The sequence below is a fragment of the Plectropomus leopardus genome, chromosome 10 (genome assembly GCF_026936395.1).
Source record: "Plectropomus leopardus strain MGB_pleo_1.0 chromosome 10, ASM2693639v1, whole genome shotgun sequence".
NCBI classification, from domain to species: Eukaryota; Metazoa; Chordata; class Actinopteri; order Perciformes; family Serranidae; genus Plectropomus; species Plectropomus leopardus.
Window position 1 is genome coordinate 29,044,254 of NC_142185.1, and position 20,349 is coordinate 29,064,602.

The 20,349-nt window shown below is 39.4% G+C and overlaps 2 protein-coding genes across 4 annotated transcripts in view; both read left to right on the forward strand.

Moving 5' to 3' along the window:
• plekhm3 (pleckstrin homology domain containing M3) overlaps nucleotides 1-6,228 on the forward strand; it is an 80,027-nt gene extending 73,799 nt beyond the window's left edge. For all 3 annotated transcript variants that reach the window (XM_042494209.2, XM_042494210.2, XM_042494211.2), the window contains exon 8: nucleotides 648-6,228. In XM_042494209.2, coding sequence (XP_042350143.1) covers nucleotides 648-810 — 163 coding nt within the window. In that variant the 3' untranslated portion in view covers nucleotides 811-6,228. The remainder of the gene's footprint in view (nucleotides 1-647) is intronic.
• Nucleotides 6,229-14,539: 8,311 nt separating this feature from the next.
• fzd5 (frizzled class receptor 5) lies at nucleotides 14,540-19,454 on the forward strand. The gene has a single exon (XM_042494213.2). The coding sequence runs from the start codon at nucleotides 15,215-15,217 to the stop codon at nucleotides 16,976-16,978; it is 1,764 nt and encodes a 587-aa protein (XP_042350147.1). The 5' UTR covers nucleotides 14,540-15,214; the 3' UTR covers nucleotides 16,979-19,454.
• The last annotated feature ends 895 nt before the right edge of the window (nucleotides 19,455-20,349 follow it).

The window sequence follows — 20,349 nt, forward strand, 5'->3', positions numbered from 1 at the left end:
AAAACTGCATTAAATAGCGTGTTGAGACACACCATGGCATTGAATGATGCAGAAACTGCCAAAAACACCATAATATGGCATGACAAAAAACGACCGAAAAACAATATAACGTGGCTTAAGAAAAAATGAAATGAACATTTACCCTAAAATCCTGCGACATCTTTTTGGCGTTGAAGGAGGTGTTGAGGAGGGTCACATTCTGGGGAAAGCAGCAGACGGCGGCAGGCTGAACAGACTGCGGCTGGGGCGGCTGCTGTCGCAGTATCTTTCGGGCTCTGTGCAGACACGTCACTTCACCAAGGTCACTGATGCTCTGTAATGGGAACCAGTGACGTTCTGGGCAGTTTTAAATATCTGCTGTAGAGCCTTCCTGTCCTGGGCCACATAGTTTAGTCTGTCGAAAAATGGCAAAATATGACGTCAAAAAACAACACAAGCATGTCGAGACACATCATTGTATAGCGTGTCAAAATACTGGTGAAAAACGTCATAATATAGCATGTCAAAAAATTATAAATGACGTAGTATAGTATGTATACTCTATACTATGAGTGGTTGTAGTTTCTTTTTCTGTGGTCAATAAAAATAAACACCGGCGTGATTTGAAATTTGATAACCGACCTGTGTGTTGATCTCGGTGTTTGCAGGTGTGACGGTTGTGGCGCCGTGTTTCACACCGAATGTCGACAGAAAGCCCAGCCGTGCCCTCGCTGCGTTCGCCGAGAGCTCCACCACAAGAGGCCGTCCTCCTTCTGGTCACCTGACGACGACAGTCCCGGCTGCTTTCACTTGCCGTACCAAGACACCTGAGACACAGAAACACCAAAGCAGTAACAGTCAGTGTGCTGCCAGGCCGCCACGCTGGACAAAGTGTCTGTTCTTCTGATTCGTGTGTGTCTGCGGGATAATTCAGAGCATCGTCACGTTTGTAATGTGTGTGCACCTGCTAACACACACACACACACACACACACACACCTGAGCAAAGCCCTCTTTGTCCTGCTGTCAAGAGCAGCGAGAAAACCAACTCAAGATCTGCTGCTCCCGACTTCACAGACTGAGCTGCTTGTATTTTGTAGTCAAACATCACACGTCGAGGTCATCCTCCGCCTCTTCCCCAAATCACAACCTTCACTTATTCCAGATCACAGCTGATAAACTGGACGCATTCACAGTAACGGTTGGAGCAGTTTGGAGGTTTGTCCTAACCAACGTCTTCCAGCACAAGTTTAATAATGAAACATTTATTCAATGGACAACATATTAATCGACAACTTTTGCAGCTGATTAATCATTTATCCAAAAGGCATTCTCCGGTTCCAACCTCTCAAATGTGAAGATTTGCTGGTTGTTTTTTGGTTTTTGACTGTTGGTCAAACAGAACAAGTAAACTGAAAATGTCTCTTTGGCCTTCGGGAACATGTGACTTTTTGTTTTGTCTTTGTTTACAGACTAAATTATTGACAAAAGCTGATGAGTATAGCATTGAAATAATCATTATTTGTGGCTTTACTCATGTTGAAGTGAAGCTAACGCACTGTAGCCGTGAAAGGTGGCTGTAAAAAGTCTGCAGTTTTATTCTTCACAGAGAAAAGCAGCTGTATTCAGCTTGGATTCAGGTGATGTTAAAATAGTGGAATATTAAAGGATAAGTTTCCGTGTTTGCAAGTCCGTGTTAAAACAAACGTGTCCTCATATGAGCATTGAAAGTTTTGCATACTATAATAATCCCTCTGGCTTGTAAAGGCAATTAAAAAGATCCCTTTCTAAATTGATTCCAGTGTAACTTTATATTAGATTTCAGGACTTTTAGCTCGTCAAATCAAGTGTAGTTTAAAATTTTAAAAATTTGAAATTTCTTTATTTTACCGTCCCTCTGCCTCAGCTCAGCTGGGAACCGAAGAAGAGAGTTTTGTACAAAAAACACTCGAACTTTGGAATATATCCACACGATTTGTCAAAAGTCTCAAACTTTATAATGAAGACTGGATTTTTAACCCCATCACTTACATTAAATTTGAAATTGGGAAAACCTTCATTTTAATGGCCAGTATGAACAGAGGGGATAATTACAGATAATTACAGCAAACAAAAACCTTTTCAGTGCACATGTGGGTTTTGTTTTAAGACAGACTTGAAAAAAATGTGAATCTACCTTTAATATGTTGGGAAAAAATATTAAATCATTGATAGAAACTTCAAATAAACGCTGCAGCACAATCCACTGTTTTACTGCCGTCTTTTTGCTCTCTATGTTCCAAACATGTTATTATATTTGCCTCTTCAAAAGCCTGCAAGTTACAAATCCAAGAAATCTGTGGACTTTTTTTCAAGTGATCAAATTACAGATTTTTTTTAACATTGCGATAAATAAAACATACTTTTGGGCTTTGGGCGCAGAGAGAAAAAAAACGTTAGAAACCGTAATGGGCTTATAATACTATTTTCCTGAGATTTGGAGACCAAGTGAATGATCCATTTATCAGGGAAAATAAGTGTATGTGTAAATTATAAAGCCCGAGTAAAGCTAGTGATCATCATTCCCAAACTGCGACATGGTGTGTTTTTGTACAACAAAACTGTTTATTTTGGAGAAAATATTTGTCTTTGGAACATTTAGATCAGCGGTTTGGAAGTGGATTATGCTGCAGTGACAATTTCATAATTTTCTGAGGACGTTTGATTATTTTCTTTGCAACTGCGCTAACTTTGGAGCATTGAAATCTGCTGTAACGGATGAAATACAAACGTTTTACTGTCATATTGAATCGTGCGGGAGAGTATCTGATTATAATTTGGGTTTACTTGAAATTAAGATTGGGACGTTTTACCAATAATAAGAATATAATACAATAGTCAATAATGATCTCTGATTGAAGTAAAGTAATCCCTCTTTTATCCAATCTCATTCTCCTTAAACTGAGTAATTTAGATGAGGAATACAAGATGTTTTTAACTCACTCACTTTAAATCAGTGTTCTTTTAATAATGTGAAAGACTTTTAACTTGAAAGAGCGTCCGTCAGTCTGTCTGAGCACACGTTTTCTTCCCTCCATCCGTCGAACTGTAAAATAACAGAGGCAATAATCTACTGTAACTTATTCTTTCATTGTTGCCTTTTCCCTCCTCTCCTCCTGCTGTGATTCTGCTTCCTGGTGTGCTTTATTCATGCAGAATCTATCAAACATGATAGCAGCTTTAGCTTTTAGTATCTCTATGCAACCTAGATGGCCTTTATGACTCACTGCTTTCATCTTTAAAGGTCTGGAAACATGTTCCCTTCACATTTCACTGCCGAGCCAGCTGCGTTTCCATCCTGTTCAGATTTTAGTGAAAAAATAAAGGTTTGTTTCCAATAAATCAGCTTCCTGAGTGCCCGGAAAAACAAGGAAAACATAAAATAATTTAAGATTTTATTAAATTCTGCTTTTCATTGGTTCACAGTTAGTTGTTATTTTTCATTTTGTTGAAGTTTTTGATTTTTCAGATCAGTTTTTATAGTCAGATACTATTCGTTTATTTCTTTCTACAAAATGCAGTGTTACTGTAATCAAAATTTTAAATTTGGGGGGAAAAAAAGAAAGAAAGAAAATAAATGCTGCCTTCACTGATTGTTTAAAGCTAAACTTCCTGTTTTTATTACAGAGTCCCAAAAATTGCCACAAAATCTAACAGTTTATATTTAAAGATCCCCTCCAGAAATGTTTTAAGGTGTACAAAAATGCTCCACTTTGAATAAGAAATTGTTTGATTTAGTTTTTTCAAAGAAAAAGTTAAATTATCTTAATATAATTCTTGAATTAAATGTACTCCACATAAAAGATCTATAAATATGCAAATATTGTTGATTTCAGAAGTTCAGCTGTTTTTTTTTTTTTTTACTTCGGTGTAAAGTCTGTCCTCGGTGAATGTGCCCTGAAAACTTTAAGTTTTTGCGTCACAATTGTGTAAATTAAACGTTGGATCCAGATCGGCTTCCAGATTATTGGAAATGTCACAGACCGTGTTCGCAGACCTGCCTCTTATGCTGGATTTTTAATAAACAGAGAAACTTCAAAGTTCAGCTGTAGAAATAATAAAAAATACACATTTTGAGTAAAGGAGGACTGTTTGTTTCTAAAAATCCACAACAGTCTTAAAGAAAAAGGTCTCATAATGAAGTCGTGGATTGCATCCTTAAAATTGCCAGATGTTGTAATAATTTGGATGGAAACGCAGCTGCTGTCTGCTCTTTGCTACGTGTTTTCGCTCCTCTGCGCGGCCGCACTGATGATATCTCATCTTTTATGTCTCATCTGTCCTCTCTTTGTCCTCGTCTTTCCAGCTTCTTTTAGCCATAAAAACATGTTAACCTTGAAGGGAAATAAGCAGTGAGTTTATTCGTGAATCTGTATTTTTGTGAGCAGACTGGCAGTTATTCATGTTTATGAAGCATGTCGGATACTGTAGACTAAAACTAAATAATCCAGAGTAGTTTCAAATGTGGCAGGAAAAGTGCACTGAAGTGTCAGCTGACTGCGTTTATTTTGTTTTGAAAGTCACAGGTAATATTACAACAGTTAAAGATTTAAGTTTTTATTGACTGCTGCACAAAAAACTGATGAAAGGGTTGTTAAGCCTTTGGATGAAGTATTTTATTTATATTTTGACTGAGAAAAGTTTTATTTCTTTTGTTTGTTTGTTTACTTACACCATGCCATTTGTGACTGCAGAGCCATGCAGGTGTTTGTGATCTTTATTTTTGGTTTTTGTGCACACAGATTATTGTTCTGTCAAAGATTTCAGTACTCCCTACAGAGTATAAATAAGTTACATTTAAGACTTTTAAGACCTTTAATTCCACTTTAACTTCAGTTAAACACAAAAGTTGAAGGAAATACACAGAAATTTACTCTTTACAGCTAAACCCACTGATGTGAGTTTAAAATGATCACTAAGGGGTTCAATGATAATCTCTGTGTTTAGAAACAAATAAACTAAAGAGCAGGCTGCCAACAAGGCCTTAATTTAATGATGCTCATTCATCACATGATGTAAACGTGCAGAGAGGCCAATAAACGGACATTACATGTTGTGTCAAAGTCTGAAAGTTCAATCTGAATTTAAGATTTAACAATTTCATACTTTTTACGGCCTTTTATAGGTAAAATTTAACTCTTTTTTTTCAAGACTGTCCTCCTGTCACCAGTCACTGATGCAAGAGTACAAATTACTAAAAATATGTCTCTTAACAAATTGTTACCTTGTAAATCCATATTAAATATTGTTCAACAGGCAACATTTGAACCATATATTACTCAGTATTATCTCCAAACAATGTGCTTCTGATAATATGCCTTTATTTGTGTCTCCCTGCTGGACGTATTTGTTACAATGTGGCTGAAGTTTTTAGACTATTAATGTTACGCACATACTATGACGTAGACCTAAATAGAGTTCATAAGGCTAATTTGTCAGAAATGAATTCACGGAGCGTAACAAAACTGTTTGGGACATTTCAGTAACCTGTGATAATGGCGTTTATAAATAAAATTGAACTGAAATGAATCATTTCTGTTGCTACATAATACTGACGCTCATACTGACGTGTGCACAAAACAAAAAGGCCCCAAACACCAGCTGGGCTCTGTGGTTTGCCTCCATGTAGCCACAGTAGCCGACTTGTAAACTTGTGCATTTGATCACTTTAAAACTTTTATTTATTTGCTTATTTTGTGCTGTATTTTCATCTGTTCATTTGTTCATTGTGAGTGCAGTTTTGTGTTTTAGTTCATTTTTTTGTCTTCTTTCTACAGTTTTTTTTGCCAACTTTAATTTCGACCTGGAAACATAAAAAAGTTGAAGGACCTGAATGATGTTCCCTGTTTACCCGCTCAGCTGTTATCATTTCATTGTAGTGAAAAATACGTTGAACTGTATTTACGGGACTGAAAGCGTTCTTTATGTTGCAGGCACATTTCGATCATCGCAGTATGTTTTACTTGACGTGTTTGGAGAAGAATATATTGTACAGTATTTAAGCAGAGTAACTGGACTGAACTTCTTCTCTCTTTTGCACTTTTTAAGTTATTGTTTCTTTGTTTTCAATCATTGTTTGTTTTCATCGCAGCCAAACTTCTTATGCAAATACAGGGAGTTGATTTTCAGATTTGAATCCTCCTGTCTGGTTCTGTTCAAATTTGTCCGCTAGCCACTGATGCCAATAAAGACAAACTTCTTAATAGTGAAAGTGTTTGAATCGTTTGGCCAAGAACATTTGGGTTTGACTTCTTTTTGATTATTTACTATTCCGTCTTTGTGCAGGTTTATTTTAGTTAAATGGTTATTGCAAACCTATTTCTGGAATAAACGCAGGCATTGTACATCTCTGTAAATCACAGATATCTTACATCTGTACGTTATGAGGCAGATATGTTGAAACTTGCCGTTTTTTTTTATTTTTTGTAAACGCTGTATTTAAGGCGTGGCTAGGTTTAGGTACAAAACACACTTGGTTATATGCTTAGGAAATTGGCTTAAAATACAAAATTTTGGGGCATAATATCGGCTGAAAATGTAGAAATATCTTAGTGGAAAAAAAAAAACAAAAACACTTTCCGTGTCACTTTTTGGCAGGAAACAGTGACAGGTTCTCTAAAAAAATGCCCAAGTTTGGTGGCTAAAAAGCCATTTGGAAACTGACTCTCACACACTGAGTGTTTGAATGGACAGCAAACAAGTGGATCATGAAGCAGGAATGACTTAAACAGTTTTAAATTATGTCTGAGTTTTTTTATTTATTCATTTTGCAAAAAAACTTGATGAATTCAAGCTGCAGTCGTCTGTGAAGGAACATCATAACAAGACGATTATCAAGACGTCAAATCACCGAAACTGAACAAAGGAAACCGCTTACCTCAACCTCCAGCGAACGCCTCCCGCTCCGCTTCTGCGTCAGTCAGGAACGCTGAGCACAACAGCCGCTCTTGTCGAAGCATCTTTGGCTTTCCAATTTTCAAATGTGATAAAGAGAAAACGGTCTGTTAATGTAACAGCCACGCTGATGCTCAGGGTGTATAAAGGTAAATATGTAAAAGCATTTTTACTCACCTTACGTGCCTGCAGAACTCCGACGACATCTCCGCAGATTTTTTATTAAGCAAAAGACATTCACGAGAATTCAGCAAAATCTGATTCTGGATCATTTCTGTAAAAACAAACACACCAAAAATGCAGATTCAGTTTGGTTCTGGAGATCAGAGAGAAGTTCTTAAATCTGATGAAACTTGAGTCTTGATTTGCTGGACATTATAGTTCGTCATTAGTGAAGATTTACTGATGAAGGGTCCGTTTCATGGGATGTTTAACCCTTTGAAACCTGGATCAATGTTGTTCTTTCTTTTGCTGAATTCACACACCTTTACAAGCATTTAACGCTTTAAAAACTGTCAAAATTGGTTTATTTTCTCTTGATAACACAGGGAAAAATACAATGAGCCGCTTGACAAGAACTGTTCCATAAACTGCAATAGATCTAATACATTTGGAAAATTATTTTTTAAGAAGCTAGGGGGAAATGCCCAAAGACTATATTTAGAATTATCATAATTATATATTTAATATTTTTTAAACTGAATTTTTCTTTCTTTTGCTTTACTTTTCTTTGTTTTGTTTTTTTTTTAATTTTCAGGTTATAATCCTGGACTTTTTGTCTGTTTTATTTTTTTTTTTTCACATATTTTGGTAATTAACTGAAGTTGCTTAGTGCCATTTACCTTTGTTTTTGAAAGACATCAAGGCAATTTGCTCAGGTGTGAAAGGATTAAAAATAAAACCAATGGTGTTTAACTGGTGCTGATTTTTTTTTATCCGGGCTCAGTCAGTGAGGTGTAGAAAAACCATCACATTCAGACTGGAAGCAAACACCAGACTCCCACATGAAAGTCCGGGGGTTGTTGGATCCGTCTACCGCCCCTCCTGCTCTATTTGGACTTACTTGTTTCTGTCATCACGTTGTTACCGGCAGCTTTTCGATGCTTTTTCTGATGCTGTCCAGTGGCACATAATGCGAACACGACAGGTTGACAGGCTGAAACACCCCGGCAGCTTATCAAATAACTGCAAAGGTGTTTTTTTATGTTGAGATCTTAGGCTGAAATCACTGTTAATTAATTTTTTTAAAAAACATCTCAGATAAACTCGACCTGCTGAAGAAGATCGTATGACGTGACTGAAAGCTCCACTAATGAACCTCAACGTGAGATTGTTTTTACGGTTGTGAATAAACTTCCAAACGAGTTCAAACTTTGCTGAGGTGACAAACGATAACGTGTCAGTTTGCGGTCGGCGGTCATGTCACGAGCTCGGCCTCGAACTGAGCCGAGAGCTAAACAACAGCTTGATGTGAATAAAAAGGTGCATGTTAACCTGCGCGAGTGAATATGCATATTGTGTGAGAGCGCGGGGAGCGCGGGGAGCGCGGGGCCTGAATCGTTTGCCTGTGATGTATGTCGAGCAGCGGGCAAATTGAAGCTGAGTGTCGACCACGCTTAATTGTCATCGCCAATTAGTGCATTGTGGGACGCCCACAATGGATCAACTGTAGCGAGCAGAACGAAGTCCTTTGTGCTTCTCCAATGGCCCGCGGGCCAGTCAAGACTCATTTAGGGCCCGAACAACGACGGAGCAGAAATGCCAACGAAAATGAAAACAAAAGACAGTTTAAGGAGAAAAAGAGGACGGAGGAAAGAAAAAGAGAGGAGGAGGAGGGGAGAGGTGGACAACGGTCACAGGGGAGTGAAGGACTGGGCCTCTGCTCTCCCAACATGAGAGGACACACACACACACACACACACACACACACACACACACACACACACACACACACGGTGCCCCCCCGACATTTAGCGAGCTGCTACACAAAAGCTGGCAGGGCCCCAGTGTTCCCAGTGACCCGGTTGTTCAGAGGCTCGTTTGGCCACGTTGAAGCTTTCAGCAGGTTCTTTCTGAGCAGATCGTCTGTGTGCGTTTGTCAGTGTTAAAGGGTACTTCCACTGTTTTTTTAAGCTACCCAAATCTTTATTGAAATGTTTGTTTGTTTTTTAATCGATGGCATCAACTGTAAACAAGTTTTTCTCAAATACAGAATCTGCTGCTTTTATATTGTCTGTTCAACATGGGATGTCGCGCTGTTCTGCCGCCTCGCTGTTCTGTATATAACGTTTATGAGCAACGTTCATTGCACAAAACTGTCCTTTTCTTCCAGCAGCAATAAGACTTTTTAATTCTCCACACTTTGCACGTCACTAGGCTAATGATGCACATCATAATCTTTTTTACGGCAGAGTTTTTCAACTATTGACGCTCTGCCCTCTGATTTTCATTTTCATTTTTAGATTTTAGCCCTGTGGTGTTTTTCTCGGCTTGTTTTTATTTGTTTGTTGTTTTTAACTTCTTTTTATTGTCTTGTTGTTTTGCATAGCGCTTTCATTTCCTTCAGGATTAATAATGTTGATCTAATCTGATCTATATCCTGGAAAGAGGGGGCAGAGTGGTCTCGCCCCTGAGCCGGGAGCCTGATTTTGTCGAGAATGTTTGGATGTTTTAATTTTTAATCCCCAAATGAGCTTTAGGGTTTTTCATATTAGGTACGATTGATTTATACTGTGAGACCGCTCCCCTCTCCACTTTCCTGCCACTCAGCTTTCACATTATTAATGCTGTTCTGTATCGAGAGCACCTTTGCACCTTCATCTACTTTTTCTCATTTAGAACACATGAACACATTATATTATCATAAACTTATATATTTGGTTTTCCAACAGAAGGAGGAAATATCTGGTATTTCAAGTGGATTTTCTTGCCTATTTTGTGTCTCTCACTCTGCATGTGAGATTCAACAACTTGGATTCCCAACATGACGACTTTAAGAAGATGAATTTATTAAGCAATTTAACCAGAAATAAATGTTTGACAAATTTAGATTATGAGATCAGAGTCTTCTGAGACTTTTTAAGGATCCGTGGGAACTTTGTGAAGCTGACAGCAGCTTAGTTTTTATGCTGATTAACGATTTAGTGTTTTAAATGACATTTCACTGTTTATATGTACATATTGGACTAAAATTTGCTGACTGACCGTTTGTAGGTTTGAAGGCGGCTCCGATCATCCGTTTGGATCTCGCTCTCTCGGTCACAGCTGTGACAATCGATTCCAGCGGCGACATGGAGTTACTGTAATGAAACAAACAAAAACATCAAAACGTTAATAAAAAAACCTCCTCAAACCACAGATTAACACTTTCATCATTAACCCTTTAACACCTGGATCGACATCAGTTTCCTTATGCTGCATTCAGATGCCTTTCACTGGCATTTAAACCTCTAAAACGTAAAAAAAAAAACAAAAACTCCAGAAAAAACATGATGAGCAACTTAGCAATCAGATTATTAATATCTGATAATTATAAGTTTATTATCAAAAAAAAAGAGGGAAAAATGTCCAGGAAACTGTAATCCTCCTCGTTACATGTCTAAAAGTATGGTACGGGAAAATGGAAAAAAATATTTATTTTTTAGCACTTTCTTAAGGTCATTTCTTCTTTCTCTGTTTGTGATTTAGTTTTTTCTTATTTTTTAAGTATTTTTCTCCAACGCACCAAACAAACAAAAGAACGGAAATGAGTTAAAAACTGCTTAAAATTTATATTTGAAAAAATAAAAAACATTTAAAAAATAGTTTGAAGTATATAATAATGATAATTTTTAAAAAATAGTTATTTGGAAATTCCTCCTTAGCTTTAATTTTTATTTAAATCTACTAACGTTTGCCATTTGTGGGACATTTTTTGCCAAGTTGCTCATAGCCTTTTTCCAGTGTTTTTTTTTAAATTTTTTTTTTAAAGAAATTCACCCAATTTCCTCACGGCTCAAAGGTTTAAATACTTGTGAAAGATGTCTGAATACAGCACAAGAAAAGTGACGCTGTTCCAGGTTTCAAAGGGTTAACAGGAGACTGCCACAACACTTCTATTACATCTTTAAATATTAAAGTGCCCTCATTCTCTATAAATCACAGGTAAGTCATTTCTCTGTATATTTTTTGACTTTTTAACTTATGTTTCGGCCTCCAGGCAGCCATTGGTTTCCATTCATTTCACCGCCACATTAAAATCAACTCGCAGAGACTAAACGCAGCCAGACATAAACACGCGTGAATGTAAAAGTCTGACACAACTCTGACAACAAAAGCAGACGTGGTGTTTGTTCACCGTGACGGATCGCCTCACTCAAACGGGCTCCGAGTCTCTGCGTGTCGATTTTCATGCAGCGCTGACATGAAAGTGGCTGAAACACAATCTACAGTACGCTTTGGAGGAAAAACGCTCTGCAGTAAAGTTTGTCGGCAAACAGCCTAAAAGGAGCGTTCAGACTGGACACAAAGAGCGACTCGAAGGCAGAAAGATTACAATCAAGTCAACAGAAACTCGTGTGTCTTCTGTCAACTACAAAATAAAAGCATAACAGAATCAGTGTGTACTTGAGCACTTAACATAACTTGATTTTGATAAACTAACAAAGTAGGCTGATATTTAATAAAAAACATTCGTATTTACTTTTTGCCCAACACTGTGTGCTCTTGTTTTTCTATCTTTGTGAGGACGCAGTTTGAGTTGTATTTAAATTTCGAGTAGTTTCTGTCTGGTGTTCTGGTTTTCTTAAAATGTCTGTTTGAGGAGTAAAATAATAAATTCATGTAACATAACGATGATCCATTATGTCAATAACGGCCCTCACAGGTATGGAAGTACAAATCTGAGTGTGTGTGTTGTGGTTACCTGATCAGCAAGTGATGCAGGTCTCGCTTAAAGCTGGGAAAATCACCACAGGTAATCACATATACCTGTGTGTGTGTGTGTGTGTGTGTGTGTGTGTGTGTGTGTGTGTGTGTGTGTGTGTGTGTACACATGCGAGACTGATGCCGTCCAGGCTTTACACATGAACTCGTCATTGTTTGCTTTAATTTGTCAAAGTAACCTGAGTGAAGGTAAATTAGACCGAGAAAGACTTATCTTGTTATCTTGGCTGATGTGACACACACACACGCACACACACACACACACACACACACACACACACACACACACACACACACACACACAAACAAACAAACACACCTTTTGAGACCTTTGTCCCCCAGCGAGCATTGTGACCTTTGTCCGATGTGGGATATGACTGTGTGTGTGTGTGTGTGTGTGTGTGTGTTGGCGTTGTGTGTAGGCAGAGAGCAAAATCTTGTGATCAGTTATTGAGCTTTACAGATTTTTTTTCCGGGTATTTTGATTTTGTTGCATTGAAACGTCGACAGGTCAAAACGGTGAAGTATCGGACGTTTCAGGCTGATGTGTGGACGGACGCGTGCGCTGGTTCCTCTGCATTTGCTTCTTATACGAAAACATAAACATGTTTTCATCCCAATCTCAACTCCACCACTCAGCCAGTGGACCTACGTGTCAAAATACACACATTTTGACCCATCCATCACTCCCACCTGCTCTATAGACTTTCTCGCTCTTCATACGTTAAAAACTGCCGCGCCCCAATCATCATACTGTCATGACGGGGTACGAAGGGGACGCCGAGATCACTGGCAAAATGGCAGCATTTGAAGCACTGGGAATGACAACAGGCCGTTCTGGATAGAAAACGTTTTTTAAAGTATTGTTTTGGTATTTATATGGAAATTTAGGCACAGGTCTACTTTTACTACTTATTGTCTTCTTGCTCATAAAATCCTTGGAGGCCGAATTGTAAATTGGGGCTTTAAATATTTTTAATTGCCATGGCAGAGAAAGAATACAACAAAGAACCCGGGGACTCGACCTTGGCAACAAAAAATATGTTTGATGATCAATAAACGGTTAATCATAAGAATTGAATCGGATTATTTATGTCTGTTTAATGTGTCAGTCCGTCGTGTGTTTTTAGTGACATACAGAGGTCTGTCAGAAGTCAGGGATGATGCCGGGGAACAAACTGCATTAATATTCCTCCATTCATACGCCTCGGCATGCATCATGATGCTGAAAGGACCAATTTAAAGATGAAACTAAAGTGGTGCTCATGGCAACACGGGAGCGATACGCAGGCGACGACAGAAGGACGGTAAACAGATCTGACTGTGACAAACTGTAAAAGAAACATGTTGGATGAAAAATTTAGAGTTACAGCTTTTGTTCAGGATTCTTACAGCGAGGTAAGAAGATTTAAGCCTTTTCAAGCCTTTTTTTGAAATGTCACGTGAAATGCAATTTAAGGACAATTTTTCACTAGCCATACTGAAGGAAAAAAACAAACGTGCACTAACATTAATTACTTAAGGTTAGGCGAAATTTTTATTTTAATTTAAAAAATGTATTTATGTTTATATTTATTACCATTATTTTAATTTTTATCAAATTATTTGGGTCTTTTAATAAAATATCAGATTTATTTATTTTTTTTCCAATGTCTAAGCATTTTTAAGACTTTTGACAACTCTGACAATTTAATGTCAGTGAGGGCCTAACTTTGAGATTAATGAGATCAATGACTTTTAAGTCTTAAGGATCTGCAGGAACCCAGCTGTTAAAGCCAAAAAAAGAAATAAGCTATGATCAAAGACAATTCAGGAAATAGAAAATAAACTCAAACTGTAAAAAAAAAAAATAAAATCGGCAAATGTGGAAAAAGCGAGATAATTTATGTTAAAAATACTGTGAATTATTCAAAATGCTGCAGAATGTACCTGTCGGGATTAAAATTAACCGTTGTAATGTGTGTGTGTGTGTGTGTGTGTGTGTGTGTGGTCGGGGTGTCAGTGGGTGGAGAGACCTCATCCATCATCCAATACCTTCAAGCACTCCTGGAAAACTCCTACCTCCTAATGCAGGAAGTCATAAATACAACTCACCGATGCGTTCAGGTGCCGTCGGTGGGAGACGATCACAAACTGTGTCAGAAGCAGTTTTTTCTCTTCAGGCTTCACTGAGCTGCAGAACAAAAGAGGAAAGAAACGCGTCAGTGTATCTGAATTCAACCTGCCACTTGCCATTCAACCACATTAAAAAAACAACAGGCCTATTTTAATCGTACATTTAAGCTTGAATGTTTCTCAGAAAGTCCTGATTTTTCCTCTCCATTTGCTAATTTGCTTTGGATTTATTTCTAATTATTACACTTTTTTAATTATTTGAATGTTGAATTGAATGTTCAATTATTGATTCTTTCCACTTTTGCACTCTTTTTTTCTCTATTGAGTATAAATAAAGTTTTTTTTTAAACTCAACTTATTTTATCCATAAAATGGGGTTTAAAGAACTGATATTACTCAGAAAATCCTGATTTTCCCTCACTTGCTCTTTTGCTTATGGTCTAATGGTGACATTTCCGACAGCCCCTGAACGCAGCAGCGGCGGCAGCGCGTGTGTGCGTGTGTGTGTGCGTGTGTGTGTGTGTGTGTGTGTGTGTGTGAGTGATGAGGAGGTGCTGCAGCTTCAGGCGGACTTTATTCCGTCCTGAGGCTCCGCGAGGCTGCAGCCGCGCGCTGCTGCTGCTGCTGCACTTCATAACACGGGACAAGTTTTCACCCTGAAGGACATTTGGGATTATTCTTGTGTTTTCTTGTGTTTTCGTTTAGACGCAGCAGAAATGACATTTGCGGAACTTTGAAAAGAAAAAACAAACATGCGCCTGAGAGCTGATTTCTTGTAACTGAGGGAATAAAACGTCAAGTGGATTTTACACACCGGGATCGGGACTTTTATGCTCACTTCAAACATTAAATTGTGATTTTTGTCTCTTTTTTATTCTTGCAGATTTTTCACCGACTGTGAGTTTCATGATGCGACTTTTTCTGGCATTTGCAACCTGTCGGGAGCAACGAGGGCTGGTAAAAATGTTACAAGGTCGTTAAATTTATTGGAACGTGACCATCGGAGATGAACTTTCTCCGTAATGATTGCGGGAGCTCTGGTGAATGATTGACCGCAGAGACTCGACCTGGACCTTTATGGACAAAGTGGATTTACCAACAGGAGTTTAACTGGGATTATTTTCATTATAAAGAGGCTGAAGGGAGCAGAATGAAACTCTGATCCTGATTCAAGCAGCAGAAGAAGAAAGTTTTCAGCTTTCAGAGATGAAGTCATAAATTAAAATAAGCCGTTTTACCCTCATCCTTTTTTGTTTTATTTTTTAATGACTCTAATATTTCTAAAACTAATCATTTTCTGTATGGCGAGGCACGCGCTGTGCAGCTCGCAGCCCCTCGTGCTGCTCCTGCTGCTGTTGCGGTGTCCTGGTCTCGCATCAGGAGCCTCCAAGGACCTGGTTTGTGAGCCCATAACTGTGCCCATGTGCAGGGGCATCGGCTACAACCTGACCTACATGCCCAACCAGTTCAACCACGACACCCAGGAGGAGGTGGGACTGGAGGTGCACCAGTTCTGGCCTCTGGTCCGGATTCGCTGCTCCCCAGACCTGCTCTTCTTCCTGTGCAGCATGTATACTCCTATCTGCCTGCCGGACTACCGCAAGCCGCTGCCGCCCTGCCGGTCCGTGTGCGAACGGGCCAAGCGAGGCTGCTCTCCTCTGATGAGCCAGTATGGCTTTGAGTGGCCCGAGAGGATGAGCTGCGAACAGCTGCCCCAGCTGGGTGACGAAATCCTGTGCATGGACCAGAACAGCAGCGAGACCACCACTCTAGCTCCACCTTTCCCAAAGCCGACCCCTAAAGGACGGACCAGACCGCCCAGTCCTCCGCAGTGTGACAGAGAGTGCCGCTGTCGAGACCCCCTTGTCCCCATCAAGAGGGAGTCCCACACCCTGTACGGTCAGGTCCAGACCGGCCCCCTGCCCAACTGCGCCCAGCCCTGCCACCAGCCGTACTTCTCAGCCGATGAACGCGCCTTCACCAGCTTCTGGGTGGGACTCTGGTCGGTGCTGTGCTTCATCTCCACCTTCACCACCGTCGCCACCTTCCTCATCGACATGGAGCGCTTCAAGTACCCGGAGAGGCCCATCATCTTCCTGGCTGCGTGCTACCTCTTTGTTTCTTTGGGGTACATCATCCGTCTGGTGGCGGGTCATGAGCGAGTGGCGTGTGGCGCAAGCAACAGCATTGGTGGCGACCAGCTGCACATCCTCTACGACACCACCGGCCCCGCTCTCTGCACGCTCGTCTTCTTGTTGGTGTACTTCTTCGGCATGGCGAGCTCCATCTGGTGGGTGGTGCTGTCCTTCACCTGGTTCCTGGCTGCAGGGATGAAGTGGGGCAGTGAGGCCATCGCAGGATACTCGCAGTACTTCCACCTCGCCGCTTGGCTCATCCCAAGCATTAAGTCCATCGTCGTCTTGGCTCTCAGCTCTGTGGACGGGGACCCTGTGGCTGGAATCTGCTACGTGGGGAACCAGAGTTTAGAGAATCTGAGGGGATTCGTACTCGCACCTCTTGTGGTTTACCTCTTCACCGGCTCACTTTTCTTACTCGCCGGCTTCATTTCTCTCTTCCGCATCCGGAGCATCATCAAGCAAGGAGGCACCAAGACCGACAAACTAGAGCGGCTGATGATCCGCATCGGGCTCTTCACGGTGCTCTACACTGTCCCCGCCACCATCGTGGTGGCCTGCCTGGTCTACGAGCAGCACTACCGGCCCGGCTGGGAGCGAGCCCTGGCGTGCACCTGCCCGTCTGAGCGCCAGCGCTTGGGCCCGGACTACGCCGTCTTCATGCTCAAGTACTTCATGTGCTTAGTGGTGGGCATCACCTCAGGGGTTTGGATTTGGTCAGGAAAAACCCTGGAGTCCTGGAGGAGGTTTGTGGCTCGATGCTGCCCCTGCTGGCCGCAGAAAGCCACCGCGCCACCCTCCATGTACAGTGAAGCCAGTACTGCTTTAACTGGACACACTGGGACTGGGCTGACGTCAGGGATCTACCACAAAGCTGCTCCGTCGCATATATGAACTGACTGCACTGTTAGCAGAACCGATGTTTATAAAGTCGCCTCTCTGGACGCAAAAGTATCCAAACACCCAGAAAGTGAGCGTGGACAAACAGCTGCAGGACTGCGTGCATCATTTGAATTTCTGCTCTAACAAAAACTACAACACGAAAAACAATGGACCGAAAGAGTTTGAGCTAAAAAAGGGAAAAAAATGCAACAACGTAAATAAAAGGATTATAAATGAAAACACCTGATATTTAAAAGAGTTTGACTTTTGTGAAAAGTGACTTCGGCAGTTGCTTTTCCGAGAGGTCCGGTTGACCAAACTTGACATTTGCTGAGAAAACAACCTTCAAACCTGAACAGTTACACACATGCGTATCCTGAGCACTGAGAGACACAAACCTATTTATTTATGTACATATTGTATAAATTTACTGTAAAGACAATTAGCTGTATAGTGTGATATGTTTAGTTTGTAACCAACAAATGCCACGAGCTAAGTGTAGGACACCAGAGAGACAAATGTTGTCTGGTTTGAGTTGTATAAACGTACATAAATGTGCTGTTTGATGTCAGTGTTTGAGTGTGAAATCTGGTGTGTTTTGTATGATTTCAAACTGAAACTGTGCTGAGAAACTGTTTGTTCAGGTTTTCTCAGATGTGGAAGTTATCTGAGATTAGGAAGATTTATCAGTAATTCAGTCTTTATGATGGATGCTGTTTTTGACCTCTACGCTCTGTTGTCGGTTTACATCCCACTTAAAGTCACTAAAGTCTGTCTCTGAACTAGTTTTGCTCATGTTGTGTGAACTAACGGCACCGACTGATCAGGTTACAGCTGCAGGGTGAAGCTGACCTCGGTCTTTACTCCCACCTGCTGGTTTAGAGTGGAGCTGCTCACTGTTCTCCACACACACACACACACACACACACACACACACACACACACACACACACACACACACACACACACACACACACACACACACACACACACACCAACATTAGACCACAGACCCTCAGGTGAAGAAGTTTTATCACCAAAACTGTCACAAAAAGGTATGATTTATAGAAAAATAGTAGATTGCACTGTAACCACTATAAGAATAATATGATTTCTCTTTTGGCAATTCTGTGGACCTCTAAAAGGTCACCGAACCTCACTTTGAGAACCATTGCTTGACTTTAACAGTCATTTCATGATGTAGACTTTAAGCAGAAATGTGTTGGTGTCACAGACTGATAGATCTTTTAAATAACTGGTCAATAAACTGATTAGACAATGAACAGAAACGTGGTTTAAATAATTGACTAATTTGTTATTTAAGGCAGAAATGCCAAAAAACAACTTAAAAAAATATAAGAATAACATTACAAATAACATTATAAATTTAATATCTTTGAGGTTTGGATTGTTGTAACTGAAGTAGCTGCCTTAATAAAAGGCCTTTCCACTATTTTCTGATATTTTATAGACCAAAAACATTTTAAAAAAATAAATAAAAAAAAAACAAGAACCAGCAGTTTAATTAATAATGAAAATTCTCATTATTTGAAGCCCCACTTATTGTTTAAATTTGTAATTTGAACATATGATTTTACCTAATGCATTGTTTTTATACATTCTTTTGACATACATTTTAATGACTTTAAACAAGGTTTATTAATCCCTTTTGAAGAAACAGTGCTCAAATAATTTGTAAATTCTCAATAAATATAACTAAACGATAATATTTTCTATCTCTTTTTCCCCTTCTACAGGTTAGATTTGCTGCTTTTCGATGATCCTTTGAAAGTGGTAAAATTTAATATTTTGGGAGTCTGGGGCTGTTGGTTAAACAAAAAGCTCTTTTAAAAGTCCACTTTGAATATTTGTCATTATATTTGACTTTTTATGTTTCTTTATGGAATAATTTGCTATTTCCTATTATTCGGTAAAGCTGCACAGAGTTGTTTAAAACATAAATTCTGCAGAACAAAATCTCATCAGCGGGGATCTGTGGTCTAATGGGGACCGTCATCATTTTTAAGGGCCTTGACAACGTTAACTGAAGGACGTCTGTGTCTCGTCACAGATGTCACAGTGATGCTTCTCTGAGTGTTAGAGTACAAACTGTCCTGAAGTAGCCTGAAACTGAAACAAACAAAACCACAAACAGAAAATCCCTCTCACTATGTTAACCGCACGACAAGACAGAAAATTAAACGACAGATTTGGTGGAAATGTGGCACATGTATTGTTTTCTGCTGTGGTGGTTTGTGTTGTTTAGACTACTGTGTCCACACGATAGATTATATCTCTAATTTATTAGCCTGATTTGTGCGAGTGAATGTGATTGTATGAATGTGCGTGAGCGTTTGTAAAAACACATTTAGTTTTGTTTCAGAGTAAATCTGCTTTCATGTTGATAGAGTTCCTCAAACAATATTAAAATTTTAAAAAAAGGTAGATTTTGATTCATATTGTGAAATTAAAACTGAGTTGATCTCCAGTTTTGTGTGTGTCTCGTGTACATCTGTGTGTTTCTGTGTATTTGGGGTGACATCATTATTGCTGAGGTTTCTAGACTCATCAGGGAAACAGTTTTTTGTTTAATGCGCAAGAATACAGACGTGTAAAACAGTCTGATAATGTATATTTTAACATGTGCTTATATTCAATTAAAGACGTTAATATTAGTAAATAAATAAATAACTTAAATTAAAGGTTGAATTTGGGGACAAGCTTCAGCTTCAGTTACAATCACAGAGAAAGATTAACTGTTGAATGTCAACAAATCACATTTATGGAAATCAATTACAACCTCCTACATAAAAAAGGCTCCATTTCTGATTTGAAGGCATTGATCTGAACTGGAAGAAACGTTGTCACTCACTTCGTGCAGGCTCCTGTTTTTTGCTGCCTGTGATGTCACACTGGCGGTTGCTTGCTTGCAGCATCGTCCTCCAACCAACCGCAGCCCGGAGGGACTTTCTCCACCGACAGTCGCCACATAGACTGGAACAATAAAAAAAAGACACTCATTCATTTAAACATTCATTCATTCATGAAAACCTGTTTTTACACTATAGTAAACAGAACATCTTGCTTTTTACTGCTTATAAATGATCATCACTGTCAAAATGTTTAAGTGGTTGTGGTTAATATATCTATTACATTCTGAATTTGGACACACGAATGAAATAACAAAAAGCAAAAACAAGCAAAAAAAGCTCTTCAAGGTTGCAAAAAGGGAATGAATTCAGACAAAGCCATGATTGTGACTTCTTCTGAGCTATGGGTGGGCAATATACTGTAGATAAAATCTATTGCAGTCGTGTACATAACTTTATCACTATGTCGATAAATATTGTGATGTGGTAAAAAAACCCACTTAGGATTAAAAA